General features: G+C 40.7%; 1 protein-coding gene across 13 annotated transcripts in view; it reads right to left on the bottom strand.

The window, feature by feature from the left end:
* The window catches only part of DROSHA (drosha ribonuclease III), a 137909-nt gene that overhangs the window by 89559 nt on the left and 32061 nt on the right, over window positions 1-16289 (bottom strand). For all 13 annotated transcript variants that reach the window (XR_010318327.1, XR_010318328.1, XM_064270918.1 and 10 more), the window contains 3 exons: window positions 12870-12956; window positions 10855-10941; window positions 1738-1809 (listed from right to left, as the gene is read on the bottom strand). Coding sequence is in view for 11 of the 13 variants with exons in the window: in XM_064270918.1 (XP_064126988.1) it covers window positions 1738-1809; window positions 10855-10941; window positions 12870-12956 (246 nt within the window). In the remaining 2 variants the exon portion in view is untranslated. The remainder of the gene's footprint in view (window positions 1-1737; window positions 1810-10854; window positions 10942-12869; window positions 12957-16289) is intronic.

Here is a 16289-nt window from a genome sequence, read left to right on the forward strand (position 1 = left end):
ACTGTTTAATGAAAAACTAGTTTGCTCTGTAAACCTTCATCTAAAGTACAATTAAAAAAAAAAAAAAAAAGTCTGTTGAACTCATACAAAAACTACATTAATTTCCTAAAAAGTTTGGTCCCTATCCTAACATCAGCTCACTGGTTTTTGACAGAAATAAACAGTGGTCCCAAACTTAATCTAGGCAGTAATGCCATTAGGATGGCTATGGAAATGTCAATTCAACCCTTCCCAACGTCCAAATAAAATGATGTGAAATTTAAAAAGTCTCGTTTATCTCCTATTTTTTCTAACCCAATTATAAAACTATCAGAAGCTCCTAGGGACTTTTTGTTCATTCAAATCCCACACACATACCAGCTGGCTCTGATAAAAAAAAACCAAACCCGTTACCATCAAGTCGATTCCAATTCACAGCGACCCTATAGGTCAGAGTAAACTGCCCCATAGAGCTTCCAAGGAGCATCTGGTGGATTCGAATTGCTGATCTTCTCGTTAGCAGCCGTAGCATTTAACTACTATGCCACCTGGGTTTCCACTGGCTCTGACAGGCCCATCTCAACCCTCCTGCCCATCCCCCATACACCAATTTCACCCAGAATCACTGGGACAGTTACCATAAATCAGAGGTCCTTTGTGCCAAAACAGTTAAAAATTCTTAATGAAGGCAAATGAAGTGCTAAGAAAAACCACAAACCTTTGTACCAAAATTTCTCCTGTAAACAAGCTTAACAGATGATATACATGCAAGTGAGACTTGTCTCAGAACTCTTCCTCCTACTAGTTTTGCTCAGGGTTCATAAACCAACCTGTGTGAGATCACGCCAGAAGTCATAAACTTTTACAATAGCAAATGAAGGCTTATGCCCTCAAAAATCAAAAGGAAGCAGAAAAGCCCTCCTGAGTTGGAGAACACAGGGGTGGCCCTTCCTCTTTAACGCTTTTTGAAAGGCAGGTAGAATTAACAGGACTGGCTCAGAATGAAATAGGTGCAAACTAAGCAGGCATGCCCTGACCATCAATTCCCCCTCGGTGCTCCACGGCCCATGACAGAGCTGCGCTGTTAAACAAGGTTTGCAAGAAGAGCCGGGAGCTCAGGAAATCCACTCCGACTCCAACACAAAGTTAAGTGCACTGGCTTGTAGGGTGTCTAGTTGTTATTTCTTAGTGTGATTTTTGATACCACTAAATTCAGGACCAGGGAATGAATCATTCTGAGATTCACATTAATCCTGCTTTGGAATTTTAAATCTCTTGCATATATTTAGATAAATCTGTTGTTGAGCATTTGCAATGAAAAACAATTAGGAAAAATATGTAAATATATGAGAAGAATAATGAACCAAGCATTGATCGTGTCGTTGGAGATGACGCATAAGGCTACTCCAACAGCTATCAGATTCAGTTGCACTCTTCTAATTTCCTGTCTGATAATGACCAGTAACCAAAATCTGTCCCCTACGCAAAACAAACTAGAAACAGATGCAAAGCTATTATCAGCAGATGCAAGCCAAGGAGAGATGGGTTCAAATATAGGTCAATGAGTTGAAAATGACCCGAATTTTAACCTGGATACAAGCACTACTTCTCACTGACCCTTTCAACAGTGAACATGATACTTGAGGGGTATTCCTATGGCAAAAAGCCAGAGGTGACTGAGTTCAATGCTTTAAAAATATGTGCGGAATAAACAGAAGTGCAAACTACATCAAGCTGCTAAATAATGTTTTCCCTTACCTCAGGCATCATCTCTTCAATGAAATGAATGGTGTAGTCTATGTTGAATCTAATTACTTTACACAGTGGAATCTGCAATAAGAAGAAAAAGGGTCAGGCCTGCAATGTCTTCCTGCAGGTTCACACCGCACACGTATCCTACCCGACCCAGAGGGCCGTGAACCAAATGAGAAAGGTGTACCTTAATCTAAGCAGCTAACAACACTGCACGAGAAGCTTGAATGCAGCTGCTGGATTTTAATGGCAAGAACCCTGCTGGCCCAGCCTCTACGGGAAACCTGCATAATGCTGGTGCTTAATTAATGGTATTAGCAGCAGCAACACAAACGTGATAGGAACCCATTAAAACCAAATATATCACCTCTAAAGAATTAATGAGACCACAGTCACAAACACTTCTTTCTCCCAGGTTTTTAAAATCTTTGGCTCTTCATGCAGATCAGGTATGGCAGGCTAACAACTGATTATTATAGATTTGTAAGTCAGCTGTTGCACGCAGTTCATGCTGCCTATCTGGTCCTGAGGAAAAAACAATCGTGGTAATACAAACCATAATAAAAACTAAAGTTGCCAAGGATTTCATTTTGCCTGGATCAACAATCAACACCCATGGAAGCAGCAGTCAGGAAATCAAACAACGCATTGCATTGGGCAAATCTGCCGCAAAAGACCTCTTTAAAGTGCTAAAAAGCAAAAATGTCACTTTAAGGACTTAAGTGAACCTGACTCAACCCATGGTGTTTTCAATGATCTCATATGCATGCAAAAGCTGGACAATGAATAAGGAAGACCAAAGAAGAACTGATGCATTTGGATTATGGTGTTGGTGAAGAATATCGAATATACCATGGACCATCAGAAGAATAAACAAATCTGTCTTTGAAGGAGTACAGCCAGAATGCTCCTTAGAAGCAGGGATGCCAAGACTCCGTCTCACATGCTTTGGACATGTTATCAGGAGGGACCAGTCCCTGCAGAAGGACAGCACGCTTGGTAAAGTTGAGGGCCAGTGAAAAAGAGGAAGACCCTCAACAAGATAGACTGACACAGTGGCTGCAACAATGGGCTCAAGCGTAACGACTGTGAGGATGGTGCAGGACCGGGCAGTATTTTGTTCTCTTATACAAAGGGTCACCATGAGTCAGAGCTGACTCGACTGCACCTAACAACAACAATAAAAGTAAGAATTAAAAAAAAAAAAACCCAAACCGGTTGCCAACAAATCAATTCCAACTCATAGCGACCCTACAGGATGGAGTAGAACTGACCCATAGGGTTTCCAAAGAGTGTCTGGTGGATCTGAACTGTCGACCTTTTGATTACCAGCTGTAGCTCTTAACCACTACACCATCAGGGTTTCTAAAAATAAGAACAGCTAACATTTATTTAGCCAGGCACTGTTCTAATGCTTCACGTATTTTCACTCATGTTATCATCACAACATCCCTATGAGATACCATCCCCATTTTACAGTGGAGGATACTAAGGCAGAGGGTGATCTGATACCTCGACCAAAGTAACAGGTAACTGATGAATTAGGAAGTCTTGCTCCAGACTCCGGCTCTTCACCAGCAGGGAGCACACCTCTTATTACCTGTTCGAATACTCAGGGTATGTGTGACACCAAAGGAACACTCAGCATGAAATAAATTCACATCTGTCTGGTTTTACCATCATATCATCAGACACTAGCTTAGTGCCTAGACATAATAGGTCTTCCCTATATATTTTTTTGAATGAATGGAAGAATGAGAAAGAAAGAGGAGGCGGCTACTGCAGTGGCTTGGCTGGCTAGCTAGGGAAAATAAGAGGTCTCAAAAGTCCTATATACGTGTTAAGTGGCCTTTCTTGCAGCTAAATCTGTCCATAAGATGGTTTTATATAGATGTAATCAGACAAAAATTCTTTTTAATTTTACCAGGAAAAGGAATGATAAGAAATATTTTAAAATAGTCTTATGATGCCACCTACTGGAAGTCTTTTTCTGAGAAACAAAGTTTAGTTCTTAATTTTTTTTTTTTTAAGGATAGTGGTTAATTTAAGTGAAATTCATAATAATTTTAATAAGAGAAATATTTGCAACTTTTTGTGGTTATGAATTCTAGTTGAAGCCACATGCTAAGGCCACTATTGTTTTTAAGTTCTGCTTTATTCCTACAATCATTTAAAAGTATTTGAGGGTTAAAAATGTACGTAATGATTCAACATATTTTTAAAATATCTACTCTTTGCTAAAGGAGCCCTGGTGGGACAATGGTTAAAGGCCCAGCTGCTAACTGAAAGGCTGGCAGTTCAAACCCACCAGCAGCTCCATGGGAGAAAAGACCTGGTGATCTGCTCCCATAAAGATTACCAAAACCAAAAAAACCAAATCCATTTCTGTTGAGTCATTCCAACTCACAGCGGCCTATAGGACAGAGTAGAATTACCCCATAGGTTTTCCTAGGTTGTAATCTTTATGGAAGGAGCCCTGGTAGTGCAGTGTTTAAGCTCTGGGCTGCTAACCTAAAGGTCAGAGGTTCAAACCCACCAGCCACTCCGAGGGAGAAAGATGTGGCAGTCTGCTTCTGACCTTTAGGTTAGCAGCCCAGAGCTTAAACACTGTACCACCAGGGCTCCTTCCATAAAGATTATAACCTAGGAAACCCTATGGGGCAGTGCTACTGTCACATAGGATCTGAGTCAGAATTGACTTGATGGGACACAACAACAATGCTTTGCTAGCAACTATGTTAGGTTTATAGTTACTCTAAAATAAGCCACAAGCCCTATCCTTAAAAGGTTAGGATCCATTACTGTATTAATTTTAAGCATAGTTATAATCATACTCAATGTAAAATTACATATGAATTTTTTCCAATGAACCGTAAGCATTTTTTAAACCATATGCATTTTTCCATGTTAATTTTAGAATGTGTGTAAACGAGTAATATGATACAATGTAACCTGATAAATGCAATTTAAAAAATAAACAAGCAAGCAAAAAGTATACAGTGCAAAAAAAAAAAAAAAAAAATACCACACAGGAGGTAACATTTGAGTTGAGTCCTAAAAGACAGGAAAGAATTTTCCAGGCCGTCCACGATTATAAAGATTGGGGAATAGCAAGTGTTTAGGCTTCTAACAAGACAGAGAAATGGAGCTGGGGAAGAACAAGTCATTTAGCTATTCAAAGAGTGAAGCTCATGGGCACTGCAAGGCAATGTGACTCTACACAGGCAAGTATGAACTATATTATGTGCCCCTGACAAACCATGGTAAGGAGTAAGCGTTTATACTATGGCAACGAGAAATCATTCAACTATCTCAGAGCTTACATTTTAGAGTGTCATTGTGGAGCCAGTGTGGGAGTGGCTTGTAGAGAAGCAAGGCAGGAGACCAGAAGACCAGACTGGAGTAGCATAAAATAGTTCAAGATCCAAATGAAGTGCAGATCGCAAAGAGGGGAAAATTTTAAATATAGTAAAATATTTCCAACATAGACACTGGCGTGGGAATGAGAGAGAAGAAAAAACAGGACAATTTCTGGGCTTCCGGCTTAAGTGACCAGGTAGGTCACGACGGCATTAATACAAAAGCAGAACTTTAAGAGGATGTCCTCCGAGTACTTCAAACTCCTTATTCAGGGAAGACAATAGAGTTCAGCTTTGCACAGGTGGAAGGAGAGGTGTTCAACAGAGCAATCGGAAATGTGAGTGTGAAACACAGAGCTATACATCACACCCATCGATATCGATTTGGTGGGGGTTGGCATACCCATGGGGGCACAAAACATGGGTAAGAATCAATTATTCAGGAAAAGAATATGTAAGAGAAAAAAAAGGACCAAGGACCCTTGGAAGTACTCAAGAAGCAAGCAGAAAAAGAGCAGAACTGCAAATTTTACTCACTGCAACCATGCCAAAAGCACTGTGCTAGGTGATTTATGCAAGTACAGTCCTTTTCTTGTCTCGTATCAACTAAAATCACTTTTTAGAATTCCTTCTTTCACTCTTCTCTTCATATACATTATTTTCTTTTCAGCTTCTATCCATGCCACTATAACCCTTCTCAGATGCACAGATTTGGAAAGGCAGAGCCTCAGTATTTACTCAAACATGGATCTCTCTCTAAGACTCAAAGAGAAGTTGCTATTTCACTACATATTAGTCAACCAAGGAACTGCATTACTTCAAAGATCACCGAAACAGCTCCCTGTCAACGCCATCAAATAACATGAATGCCTACTATCATTTCTTAAAAGGAAGTTGAACACTTAAAAGTAAACAATATCATGCTGTTGTTGTTGTCACTGGGTGCCGTCGAGTCACTTCCGACTCATAGCAACCCTACGTACAACAGAACGAAACCCTGCTCTGTCCGGCACCATCCTTGTGACCATTGTTATGCTTGAGCCCATATCATATGCTGACACTAATTTCTATCTCATTCTACACACACACAAAAAGAAGCCTGCCTAAATTTTTATATTCAAACTCTACTACCTCCAGGACCAAATGACCAAATCCAGGGCCCAGGAAAGCCACTGAAAATAGAAGGGCAGCTCAGGTGAGAAGGAAATGATCAAGGCACTTTCTTATGCTTCTGAAGATGAACAGGACATTAAATAATAGGTATATTTTTATAACTTTAATAATGTTGTCAAAGTCCTTAATAACATTGAAGTTATTTTATAAATATATTTTATAAAAGGATAAACTTCTGCCTGAATTCTCTGTACTTAGCCAACAAGGCTATCACCCCACTTCAATTCAAGAAGACCTTAAGAGAACTTGTCAAAACTAGATTTGGTGCAGATTCCGTCATTGCTGTCATTTGCATGCCCCTCTTGCTGATGTTCCCTCTCTATCAAGAAAATGAATCAGATCAGTAAAGTGATTTAGTAATTCTTTTTTGGGGGAGGCTATTTCGCATTCAAGAAGCCTCTGATGGATCTAATTCCTATGAACTGTATGATGCTCGGAAACCTTGGTGGCGTAGTGGTTAAGTGCTACGGCTGCTAACCAAAGGGTCGGCAGTTCAAATCTGCCAGGCGCTCCTTGGAAACTCTACGGGGGCAGTTCTACTCTGTCCTCTAGGGTCGCTATGAGTCGGAAGCAACTCGACGGCACTCAGTTTGGTTTGGTTTGTTTTTGGTATGACGCTCAGCTTAAAACTCAACTTGTTTTATCAACAACCCTAAGATAAATGATGGGGTTTATCCTTGCATTACTAGGTAAAGTTATCAAGTTTTGGGAATGTGAATATTTAAATATATGCAAAAGTCAGAAATCTTGTAGTTCTATCTTTTAAGAAGCCCTGGTGATGCAGTGGTTAAGTAGCCCAGAGCCACTCTGACAGAGAAACAGTGGCAGTCTGATTCTGTAAAGATTGTTGTTGTTGTTGTTGTTGTCAGGTGGCACTGAGTCGACCCCACGTACAACAGAGCGAAACAATGCCCAGTTCTGCACCATCCTCAAAGCCGTTGCTATGTTTGCGCCCGTTGTTGTAGCCACTGTGTCAATCCGTCTCACTGAAGGCCTTCCACTTTTTCGATGATTCTCTACTTTACCAAGTGTAATGTCCTTCTCCAGGGATTGGTCCCTCCTGATAACATGTCCAAAGCACATAAGACAAAGCCATGCCATCTTTGCTTCTAAGGAGCATTCTGGCTGTTACTTCTCCCAAGACAGATTTGTTCGTTCTCCTGACAATCCATGGTATATTCAATATTCTTCGCCAACACAATAATTCAAAAGCATCAACTCACTGTCCAGCTTTCACATGCTTATGAGACGACTGAAAATACCATGGCTTGGGTCAGGCGCACCTTAGTCCTCAAAGTGACATCTTTGCTTTTTAAAACTTTAAAGAGGTCTTCTGTTGCAGGCTGGCCCAATGCAATATGCCATTTGATTTCTTGCCTGCTGCTTTCGTGGGCATTGATTGTAGATCCAAGTAAAACGAAATCCTTGACGGCTTCAATATTTTCTCCATTTATCATGATGTTGCTTATTGGTCCAATTGTGAGGATTTTTGTTTTCTTTATATTGAGGTATAATCCACACTGAAGGCTACTGGCTTCGATCTTCATAAGTAAGTGCTTCAAGTCCTCTTTGATTTCAGCAAATCCAAGGTAGTTTTACTTGCATATCGCAGGTTAACGAGTCTTCCTCCAATCCTGATGGTGTGTTCTTTGCATATAGTCCAGCTTCTTGGATTATTTGCTCAGCATACAGACTGATTAGTGAACTGATACAACCCTGATGCACACCGTTCCTGATTTTAAACCACACAGTATCTGTATTTGTATTTGTTCTGTTCAAACAACTGCCTCCATAAATATTTCAGCCTTGGAAACCATATGGGGCAGCTGTCCTGTGTCCTATAGGGTTGCTGTGAGTTGGAATCAACTTGAGGGCAACGAGTTTTATCTTTTTATGTTATAACAACAGTAATAACTGCGATTGATTTAACATCCTCTCTGTCAAATCTTGTGCTGGAAGACTTTAAACAAATTATTTCTCACTAAAGTCCAAAGCATAGCTATCATTAATAAAACTCAGAGTCACTTGCCCAAGGTAACATAAATACTAAGAACTAGATAAAGATTCAAATCCAGGTCTAACACCTTTTTCAAAACAAGAGATAGCAATATTTATTGAGGACTTATTAAGTGTTTCTTCTTTTTATTAAGTGCAAAGTACCATGCTACACGCTTTACAACATCATCTCATTTATTTTTCACAGAAGCCTACGAGATTGCTACAGTTAATACCCTGATCTTACAGAGGCAAAAACCAAGGCTTACAAAGATTGAAAGAAATGTCAAATCACACAGCTAGTAAGCAGAATTCAACTAATACTTAAACCCTGGCCTCTCTGAAGCCACATTGCCTTCCTTCACTGATGAAGGTGAACCTAAAAGTTAAAATAAGATCTACATTGCTTCTAGGGAATTAAGAAATAAGATGATAGATCATGTGAAGTATTTTTATGGTAGCTGAATTACTTGCGTTTTCTTCTCAAGCTCGCAGCCCTCTGGTGGGAGTGAAAGGGAATGCATTAGGTGGGCAGGTGGAATTGCACTAGAGTGCTGCTATAGGCCTTCCCAACTCTAAGACTGTAAGATTTGGTGTTTAACGAAGGGTTTCAGTGCCTAAAACAGACCTTAAAACAAGCAGGCAAGCAAACAAGCCGCCAAAATTCAAAAGGCTCCTAATGCCTTTTCATAAAGACTATTCAAGAGTAGTCCAATATCCCTCCCTTTCCTATACTAGTGAGCAGATGGTCTTCCTGGAGGTAGATGTAATTAAAAAAAAAAATTAAAAAAACGTATTATCAAATGATTTTTACATTTACAATGTAGTCATCGTCTCAAAAAAAAAAATTCTCCAGGATAAAATATACTGTGAAAAAAGAAAATCTCATTAAGAAAACAATTTGTTTTAAGTTAGTACCACTACTATGCAATCATGTTTACTTAGAAAGAAAAAAGAAATGACAGACCATCAATGACTGCCCTGACAGGGAACACAACAGAGAACACCTGATAGAGGAGAAGAAAAGTGGGATGCAGACCTCAAATTCTAGTAAAAAGACCAGACTTAATGGTCTGAGTGAGACTGGAGGGACGCGAGAGTTCACTGCCCCTAAACTCTCTGTTGGCCCAAAACTGCAACCATTCTCGAAGTCAGCCCTTCAAAGATAGACGGGACTATAAGACATATGAGGTTACTGGTGAAGAGTGTGCTTCTTAGTTCAAGTAGACACATAAGACTATGTGGGCAGCTCCTGTCTAGAGACGAGATGAGAAGACAGAGGGGGACAGGAGCTGGCTGAATGGACACAGGAAATACAGCACTGAGTGAAGGAGTGTGCTGTCACATTGTAGGGAGAGCTACTAGGGTCACATAACGTGTGTGTAAGTTTTCATACAAGAAACTGACTTGAATTGTAAATGTCCACTTAAAGCACAACAAAAAACAAATAAATAAAAATTTTTAAAAAAGGCAGCGATCTGATTCTTACTTTATCCTCCAGTGGAACAGAATTTCATGTTTTAAGTAAAGAGTACCAAAATAGCTTTTCAAATTACAGACAAACCAGAAAGGATTAAAGAACTCTCTATTTTGATACAGATAGATGATACCTATATTTCAACAAGTTTTATGACCCTGTCTGGACTGGGTGAAGTATACTGCTACGCTCCTTCTTCTGGCTGCTGCCGGCCAGGGCTGGGTTACCCAATAAGCAAGGTACAGGGGCCCAATTGTGTCTTCCCACCAATCCACAGTGCACAATTTCACCTGGCCCCCAACGTGTCAAAGATGTGGTGAAACTCATGTGAAATTGCATACCACAGGTTAGCAAGTAAATACAATTAAGTCCGTGTGTACCTCACTCAACACAAGCCGGTGCATACTGTGCTCACTGGTTAATCCACCCTTGCTGCCAGCTAATTCACTGTACATCCAACTGGAATACGGAATCAATGAATCAGTTCTCAAAACTGCCAGGGCTGAGACAGGAAGAGTATGACTCACAGATACAGAACCTCTGTTTGAACCAATTACCGACAAAGCAGCCTTGATACTTGCATAAGGATATCATGAATCATATTAAAAGACCATGTCTGACTTAGTCTCTTAAAGAAGACATATTCCCGGATTCAAATGCAGACAATTGCATGAAATTAATTCAGGCTCCAGATGTTCTGAACAGCTCTATTTCTTTTCTATCGCTCAGACTAAATAAGAGTTTCTCCTTAAAACTTTCCAAATTTCTTTTGAAGGACACCCAACTCAAAATAGCTTTAGCAAGTTACTCCAGTTTATCCTTCTTTTTCAATTTTTCACACTCTCACCAGGTTATTCTGACATGTTTACTGACACCACTTAATGTGGACCAAACCTGTGACTCATTAGCACACATATCACACTCTCACCTGACACACACTACAGCAGACGCTGCCACAGACTTCCGGCGGCTCACGCGGTGGGACGCACAGCAAACGTCACTTAGAATCAGATGAACGGAAGTCTATTTTGACTTTTGGAAAGAAGGAAGCATGACGGGAAGGCAAGGTAGGAAGGGGGTGCAGGGAGAGAGGAAGCTGGCCAATCAGCGCATACTTACATTGGTCAGGGGCGCATGTGCAAACATAGAAAACCCTTCAAAGATATACTCATGATCATCATACTCTATAACAGTAGGCCTGTCGGTCTAAAAGCAAACAGAAACACAAACAGGAATTAAATAAACAATTGCTTCGCCTGTGCGGAAATCCCTCAGGACACAAAACAACAAGAGAAGCACAGGGACTGTGCCAACTCCGTTAACGTTTTTCCAAACAATAGGGGAAAGTTTATATAAAAGTTTGCTTTCAGGTGGACTCTCTGGCTTTAGATATTAAGTATAGTTATCTGTGTACTGAGACAATCAAGAATGTTTATTGTGGGTGCCATAAATGAAAGCAAAATTCTCCAGGAACTTGTTTTACTTAATCCTGCCATACTACCAGTTCTGTTCTTACTGAACTATTCTTCTGAAGTAACAGAAATTCTAACAGGAACAAGATAATAATACAGTCGTTCCAAAGTTCAAAGTTCAAAAAGCTTCAATATCACTCCAGTCAAGACAGTGACAGCCTGGAAGGCACTGACAGGCCTTAGGGTGACAGAAGCTCAAGCCCTAGGGGCTCCAAGCTCAGCTCCCCATGGTGCAGCCAAGCCATCAAACGCTGCAACCAATCAATTCTCACATCATGTCAAAGATCTCAATCACCTGAAAACTGAGTTTGTACTCAGAGCATACAATGTTTATCTAAGCATGAGACACTCTTCCTACACCACTCTTATTGCCCACCATTTTTTCTCTTAAATTCTATATACGGAGCTAATTATCAAGATTGGTGATCTAAAAGACACATTTCTAACACAGATATTCAACATTTCTCTTTTAAATATTTATATGTGTGTATGTGAAGAAAATAAGGTTAAAAAAAAAATTGAAGAATATCCAAGTTTACATTATTTGTTCTGCCAATATTATTGTTACCTTCTATTTGAGTAGGAGCCCTGAAGGTGCAGTGGTTAAGAGCTCGGCTGCTAACCAAGCGGTTGTCTGTTCGAATCTACCAGCCACTCCTTGGAAACCCTATGGGGCAGTTCTACTCTGTCCTATAGGGTCACTATGAGTTGGAATCGACACGATGGCAATGGCTTTGTTTTGTTTGTATTGAGTAACTTAACAAAGTTGGTCTAAATTAAACATAACAAAAAACTTCTAAACAAATAATGATTAATAATGGTGCAGTCACTTCAAAAAATGATTTGGTAGTTCCTCAAAATATGAAACATAGAGATATCACATGACCCAGAAATTCCATCCCTAGGTACATACCCAAGAGAAATGAAAACATCTGTTCCCAAAAAAATTTGTACGTGAATGTTTATACCTTAATAATGTTGTTAAAAATGTATAATTGTCAGTAAGCCAATCATGATATCAAAATGTCTTGATAATATAAATAACTTACTAAATTTTGTACCATGAAAAGCAATATAGCTTAGTTCGACAGCATACAGGCACATATACTAGAGTCAGACTACCTGGGTTCAAATCACCACTCCACCACCTACTAGCTGAGTATTCCAGAGCAAGTTACTTCACCTCAGCTATAAAACATGGCCTAATGCCCCATCTGTTTAGTGGGGATAAAAATAATATCAACTTCATAGGTTTGTTGGGAGAATTAAATAAGTTAATACATGTAAAACGCTTGGAATGGTGCCTGGGACATACCATATGCTCAACAGATATTAGATATTATTATTATTGTCATAAATAGGTAATAGATTTTCCTATTCAAGTCATGAGATTGCTGATTTTTAAGAAATGTGGAAGTGTTCTATGCATTCTTCCCACTGTGTCCATAATTTACTGGCTATTGTGTGATACCAACAGAATACATGAGAAAAAAATATAGCGAGATAAAGCCAAAAAAAAGAAAAACAGTCATTATGATAAAGCCCAATTTTATCACCATAAAAATATCTTTAGATGAAAGAACACTTAAGAACTGAATCAGTAGTTCCAACAACCTATTTGCATTTTGAAATAAATGAAATCTGATTCTGTTAGGAACTTACTAAAAAGTTTGTGGGAGGGGAGACTGTAATCCGATAGTGGAAAAGTCTACCAGCATTGTTGGTCATAGGACGACAGGGTTTGATGGCCTGGGGAGAAAAAAACAAATGAGTTTAAAGGTAAAGAAGCAAAATATTTTTATCCAAAAATAGACTATTTGCCAGAATGCCATCTGACAAAAGAGGTGTTTACGTGTGTTCCTTTACAGATTCCTAGGAAAGAAGAGTACATTTTCACTTTACCGTTGAGGGGACGAATAAAGAAGGGCTGGCCGATCACCAGTTCTCGACCCATTTCCACACTTGCAATGAAGGCTCCAGACATGCCCTATTTTAAAGCTTTCTACCTCTAAAATCCTATGACTATTTTCCTTTTATTTGTAAAATAAAAGTAACTGACCTTCGGCTATATTTCCAAATAAACTCAAAAAAGACAAGAAAATTAATCTCAGAAGTAATAGCAGTAGATTTTAATAGGAAAAAAAAATCAATTAGATATGCTGAGTAAAAATAGAAGATTTCTAAAGTTATGGAAGGGCCGAAAGAAAACAAGTCTGAAAGGCTGATGGAACAGATTATCAAGAAGTATGTATGGAGCTTCTGACAGGAAAAGAAAACAGAAAGGAAACAAAAACAAATCAGTGGACTCACTCAGTAGTCGTGACAGACGTGGAAATGCACCACCACATCTCTCCTCAAGGAAGGACTCACTGTCCCTCCAGCTGTCTGCTCCTTCAGGGTCTATGGCAGCTGAGAGAGCCCCCTCGGCCAGGGTCAGGCCCACATCAGGCACTGAGCCAGGCAGAAGTACAAAGTCCCAGCCATCTTAGCCCAACTCTAACGGGCAATACTCACTCCACAGATCACCAACAGGGTGGCAGAGCTCTTCTGGGTGACTCACAGTTCAACTTCTCCCTCTGCTTGCACCCTTTTCCTTTCACAGGTAAAGATCCCCAATAGGCGTCATGCACCTCAAGCTCCATGTTAGCACCTGCTTCTGGAAAACCCAACATGCAACAAACCATTGGTAGCAGGAGTGATCCAAGAAAGCAGGAGATAAGATGGGGCTTTGGAGCTGAATCACTTACCACCAGCTGGCAACGAAGATCCCATTACTGGTGGTAGGTGGAGTACACACAGTCCTGGCACAGGTGACAGGTGAAACGAGGAGCCTTGGTGGCACAGTGGTTAGGCACTTGGCTAACCAGAAGATTGGTGGTTCGAACCCACCAGCCACTCTGTGGGAGAAAGATGTGGCAGTCTGCTTCCACAAAGATTATAGCCTTGGAAACCCTATGGGGCAGCTCTTCTCTGACCTACAGAGTCACTATGAGTCAGAATCAACTTGACAGCAATGGGTTTTTACCAGTGAAAGCAGGTGTTTAACACTATGGAGGAAATAGTAGCTATTTAAGAGTAGTGGGATGGGTGAGTACTTCCAAACGCCACTGATGCCCTATGGCAGTCCTCAAAACTTTAGTGTGCCCTGGAGGGCTTGCTACATCTCAAAATGCTGCCCCACTCCACCCCTAGAGATTCTGATTCAGTTGCTGGGGCAAGGGCTAAGAATCAGCAGTTCTAATAAGTTCCCAGGTGATGCTGATACTACTGGTCAGAAAACTCACTGTGCTACAGAAATGTAACAGCTAAGGAGGAGTAAGAGCCAAGTGGAAACCAGATGTGAAAGCCAGAGGGCTTCTTGGAGGTCATCTCCTCCAGTGAGCAATCAGAGAAAGCCAAGACCAATCAGTTGGAGTAGCTAAACTGGTCTGTTATTCCAAAGTCAGGGCCTAGGAAAATCTGGGAGGAGGACATTTCAGCTTTGACTCCCCAGACTTGTCCGAACCTTCTAAGTCTGCAAAGGTGGCTCACTCCTCCCTGTTTAAGAGCAAGCATTCACCTGTGCTCGAGGCCATGGACAACCCTGCAAGGGAATACTGCCATCCCCACCCAACACCCCTACCTATCTCACCTCCCCTCCAGGCCACTAGACCTATTTTTCATTGGGGATTTTTACACAGCATAAACCAGCTAGGGAGGTGCTGGGAGGAAAGAGATTATATCTCAAAGGAGCTGCAAGAACTAGCCAGCAGAAGCCGAAGGAGTGTGCATAAAATCAGATGCATGGTGTACTTCATCAAAGGGGTCAGAGCAGAAAATTGGTTAGGGAAGCCATTTGTTGACTTGGCAACACTCAGGAATCCTAGGAGATGCTGGGAACTCCATACTAGGAAACTCCTAGAAGCCTGGAAATATGATGGCCCATGCCGAGCAAAGGTGAAATACCAGATCTGCCATGGGAATGAAGGAAGGAATTAAAAGACCCAAGGAATTAAAGCAGTGAGCCGAAACTATGGGTGTGATGTTTTATTAATATATCTTTTAATAATCTTTAATTATGTTAATAATATCTCATGTTAATAACTTCAGAATCAAATTTTCTTATTCTATTCTTTGTGTTAAAACTAAAACACTGCACCAGTGGTTAAAAAAAAAGAAAAAGACTCAAGGGACTGAGCACACAGGAATGGATGTAGAATCTACAGCTGAAAAATATATCGGATAATCCGATTCCATGGAAGGACCCAGAGGACACACCACTTACCAAGGTCAAAGGTAAGGTGGTGGTAAAGGAGCACCAGCATCTCTAACATCAGTGGTGGCTTCCTTTGCAGCCAGGTCTGATGGTGAGAGAGGCACTCACAGAGCTGAGCTCACGGATAGAAATAATGGGGATGACAGCAATGGACAGGCAGGTGATAGAACTAAACTGCTAGAAAGCCAAGTCACACAATTATTATGACCAGCAGTGTCAGGGTGATAGCCAATGGGGCCTGACCCAGGAGGAGTTATGGAAGGAGTTCATAGAACATGGAAACCCTAGGTACAAAATAAATGGGAAACAGACAAGGGTACTTAGTGTGAACCAAGTAGAAGAAATCAAGAATGGAAAACAAAAAAACTGAAGGCAGGTCACTCCAATTAAGTGTCACAATCCCTTGCCCAATTTCAGACAGAAGCAAGGTTTAAGACTAAATCTACTGATAAAAGAGGTGGCCAGGTCCCAGGGGGAAGGACCCTGTAATACCATAGCAAGTAAACATGGTTGTAATACCCCAAAGGGACCTATGACCAATTACTAAGACAACAGTACACTAGGGAAAAGAGAATGCCCGGATGGTTCAAGGACTGTTAGACACAGCATGTGAATCAACACTGATACTCAAAGACCAGATACATCAACCCAGAAATCCCATTAGAGCAGGGGATATGAGCCCCAGGTAGTAAATGGAGCCCTGGCCAAGGTCTGGCCTACAGTGAATCCACTGGGTCTACAGATCTACCCCATGGTCATTCTGCTAGGCCCTGAACGCATCACTGGAATTGACACACTTGAGAGACAACACAACTCTATGCTAGGTC

This window comes from Loxodonta africana, chromosome 2, assembly GCF_030014295.1.
Source record: "Loxodonta africana isolate mLoxAfr1 chromosome 2, mLoxAfr1.hap2, whole genome shotgun sequence".
Taxonomy (NCBI): domain Eukaryota; kingdom Metazoa; phylum Chordata; class Mammalia; order Proboscidea; family Elephantidae; genus Loxodonta; species Loxodonta africana.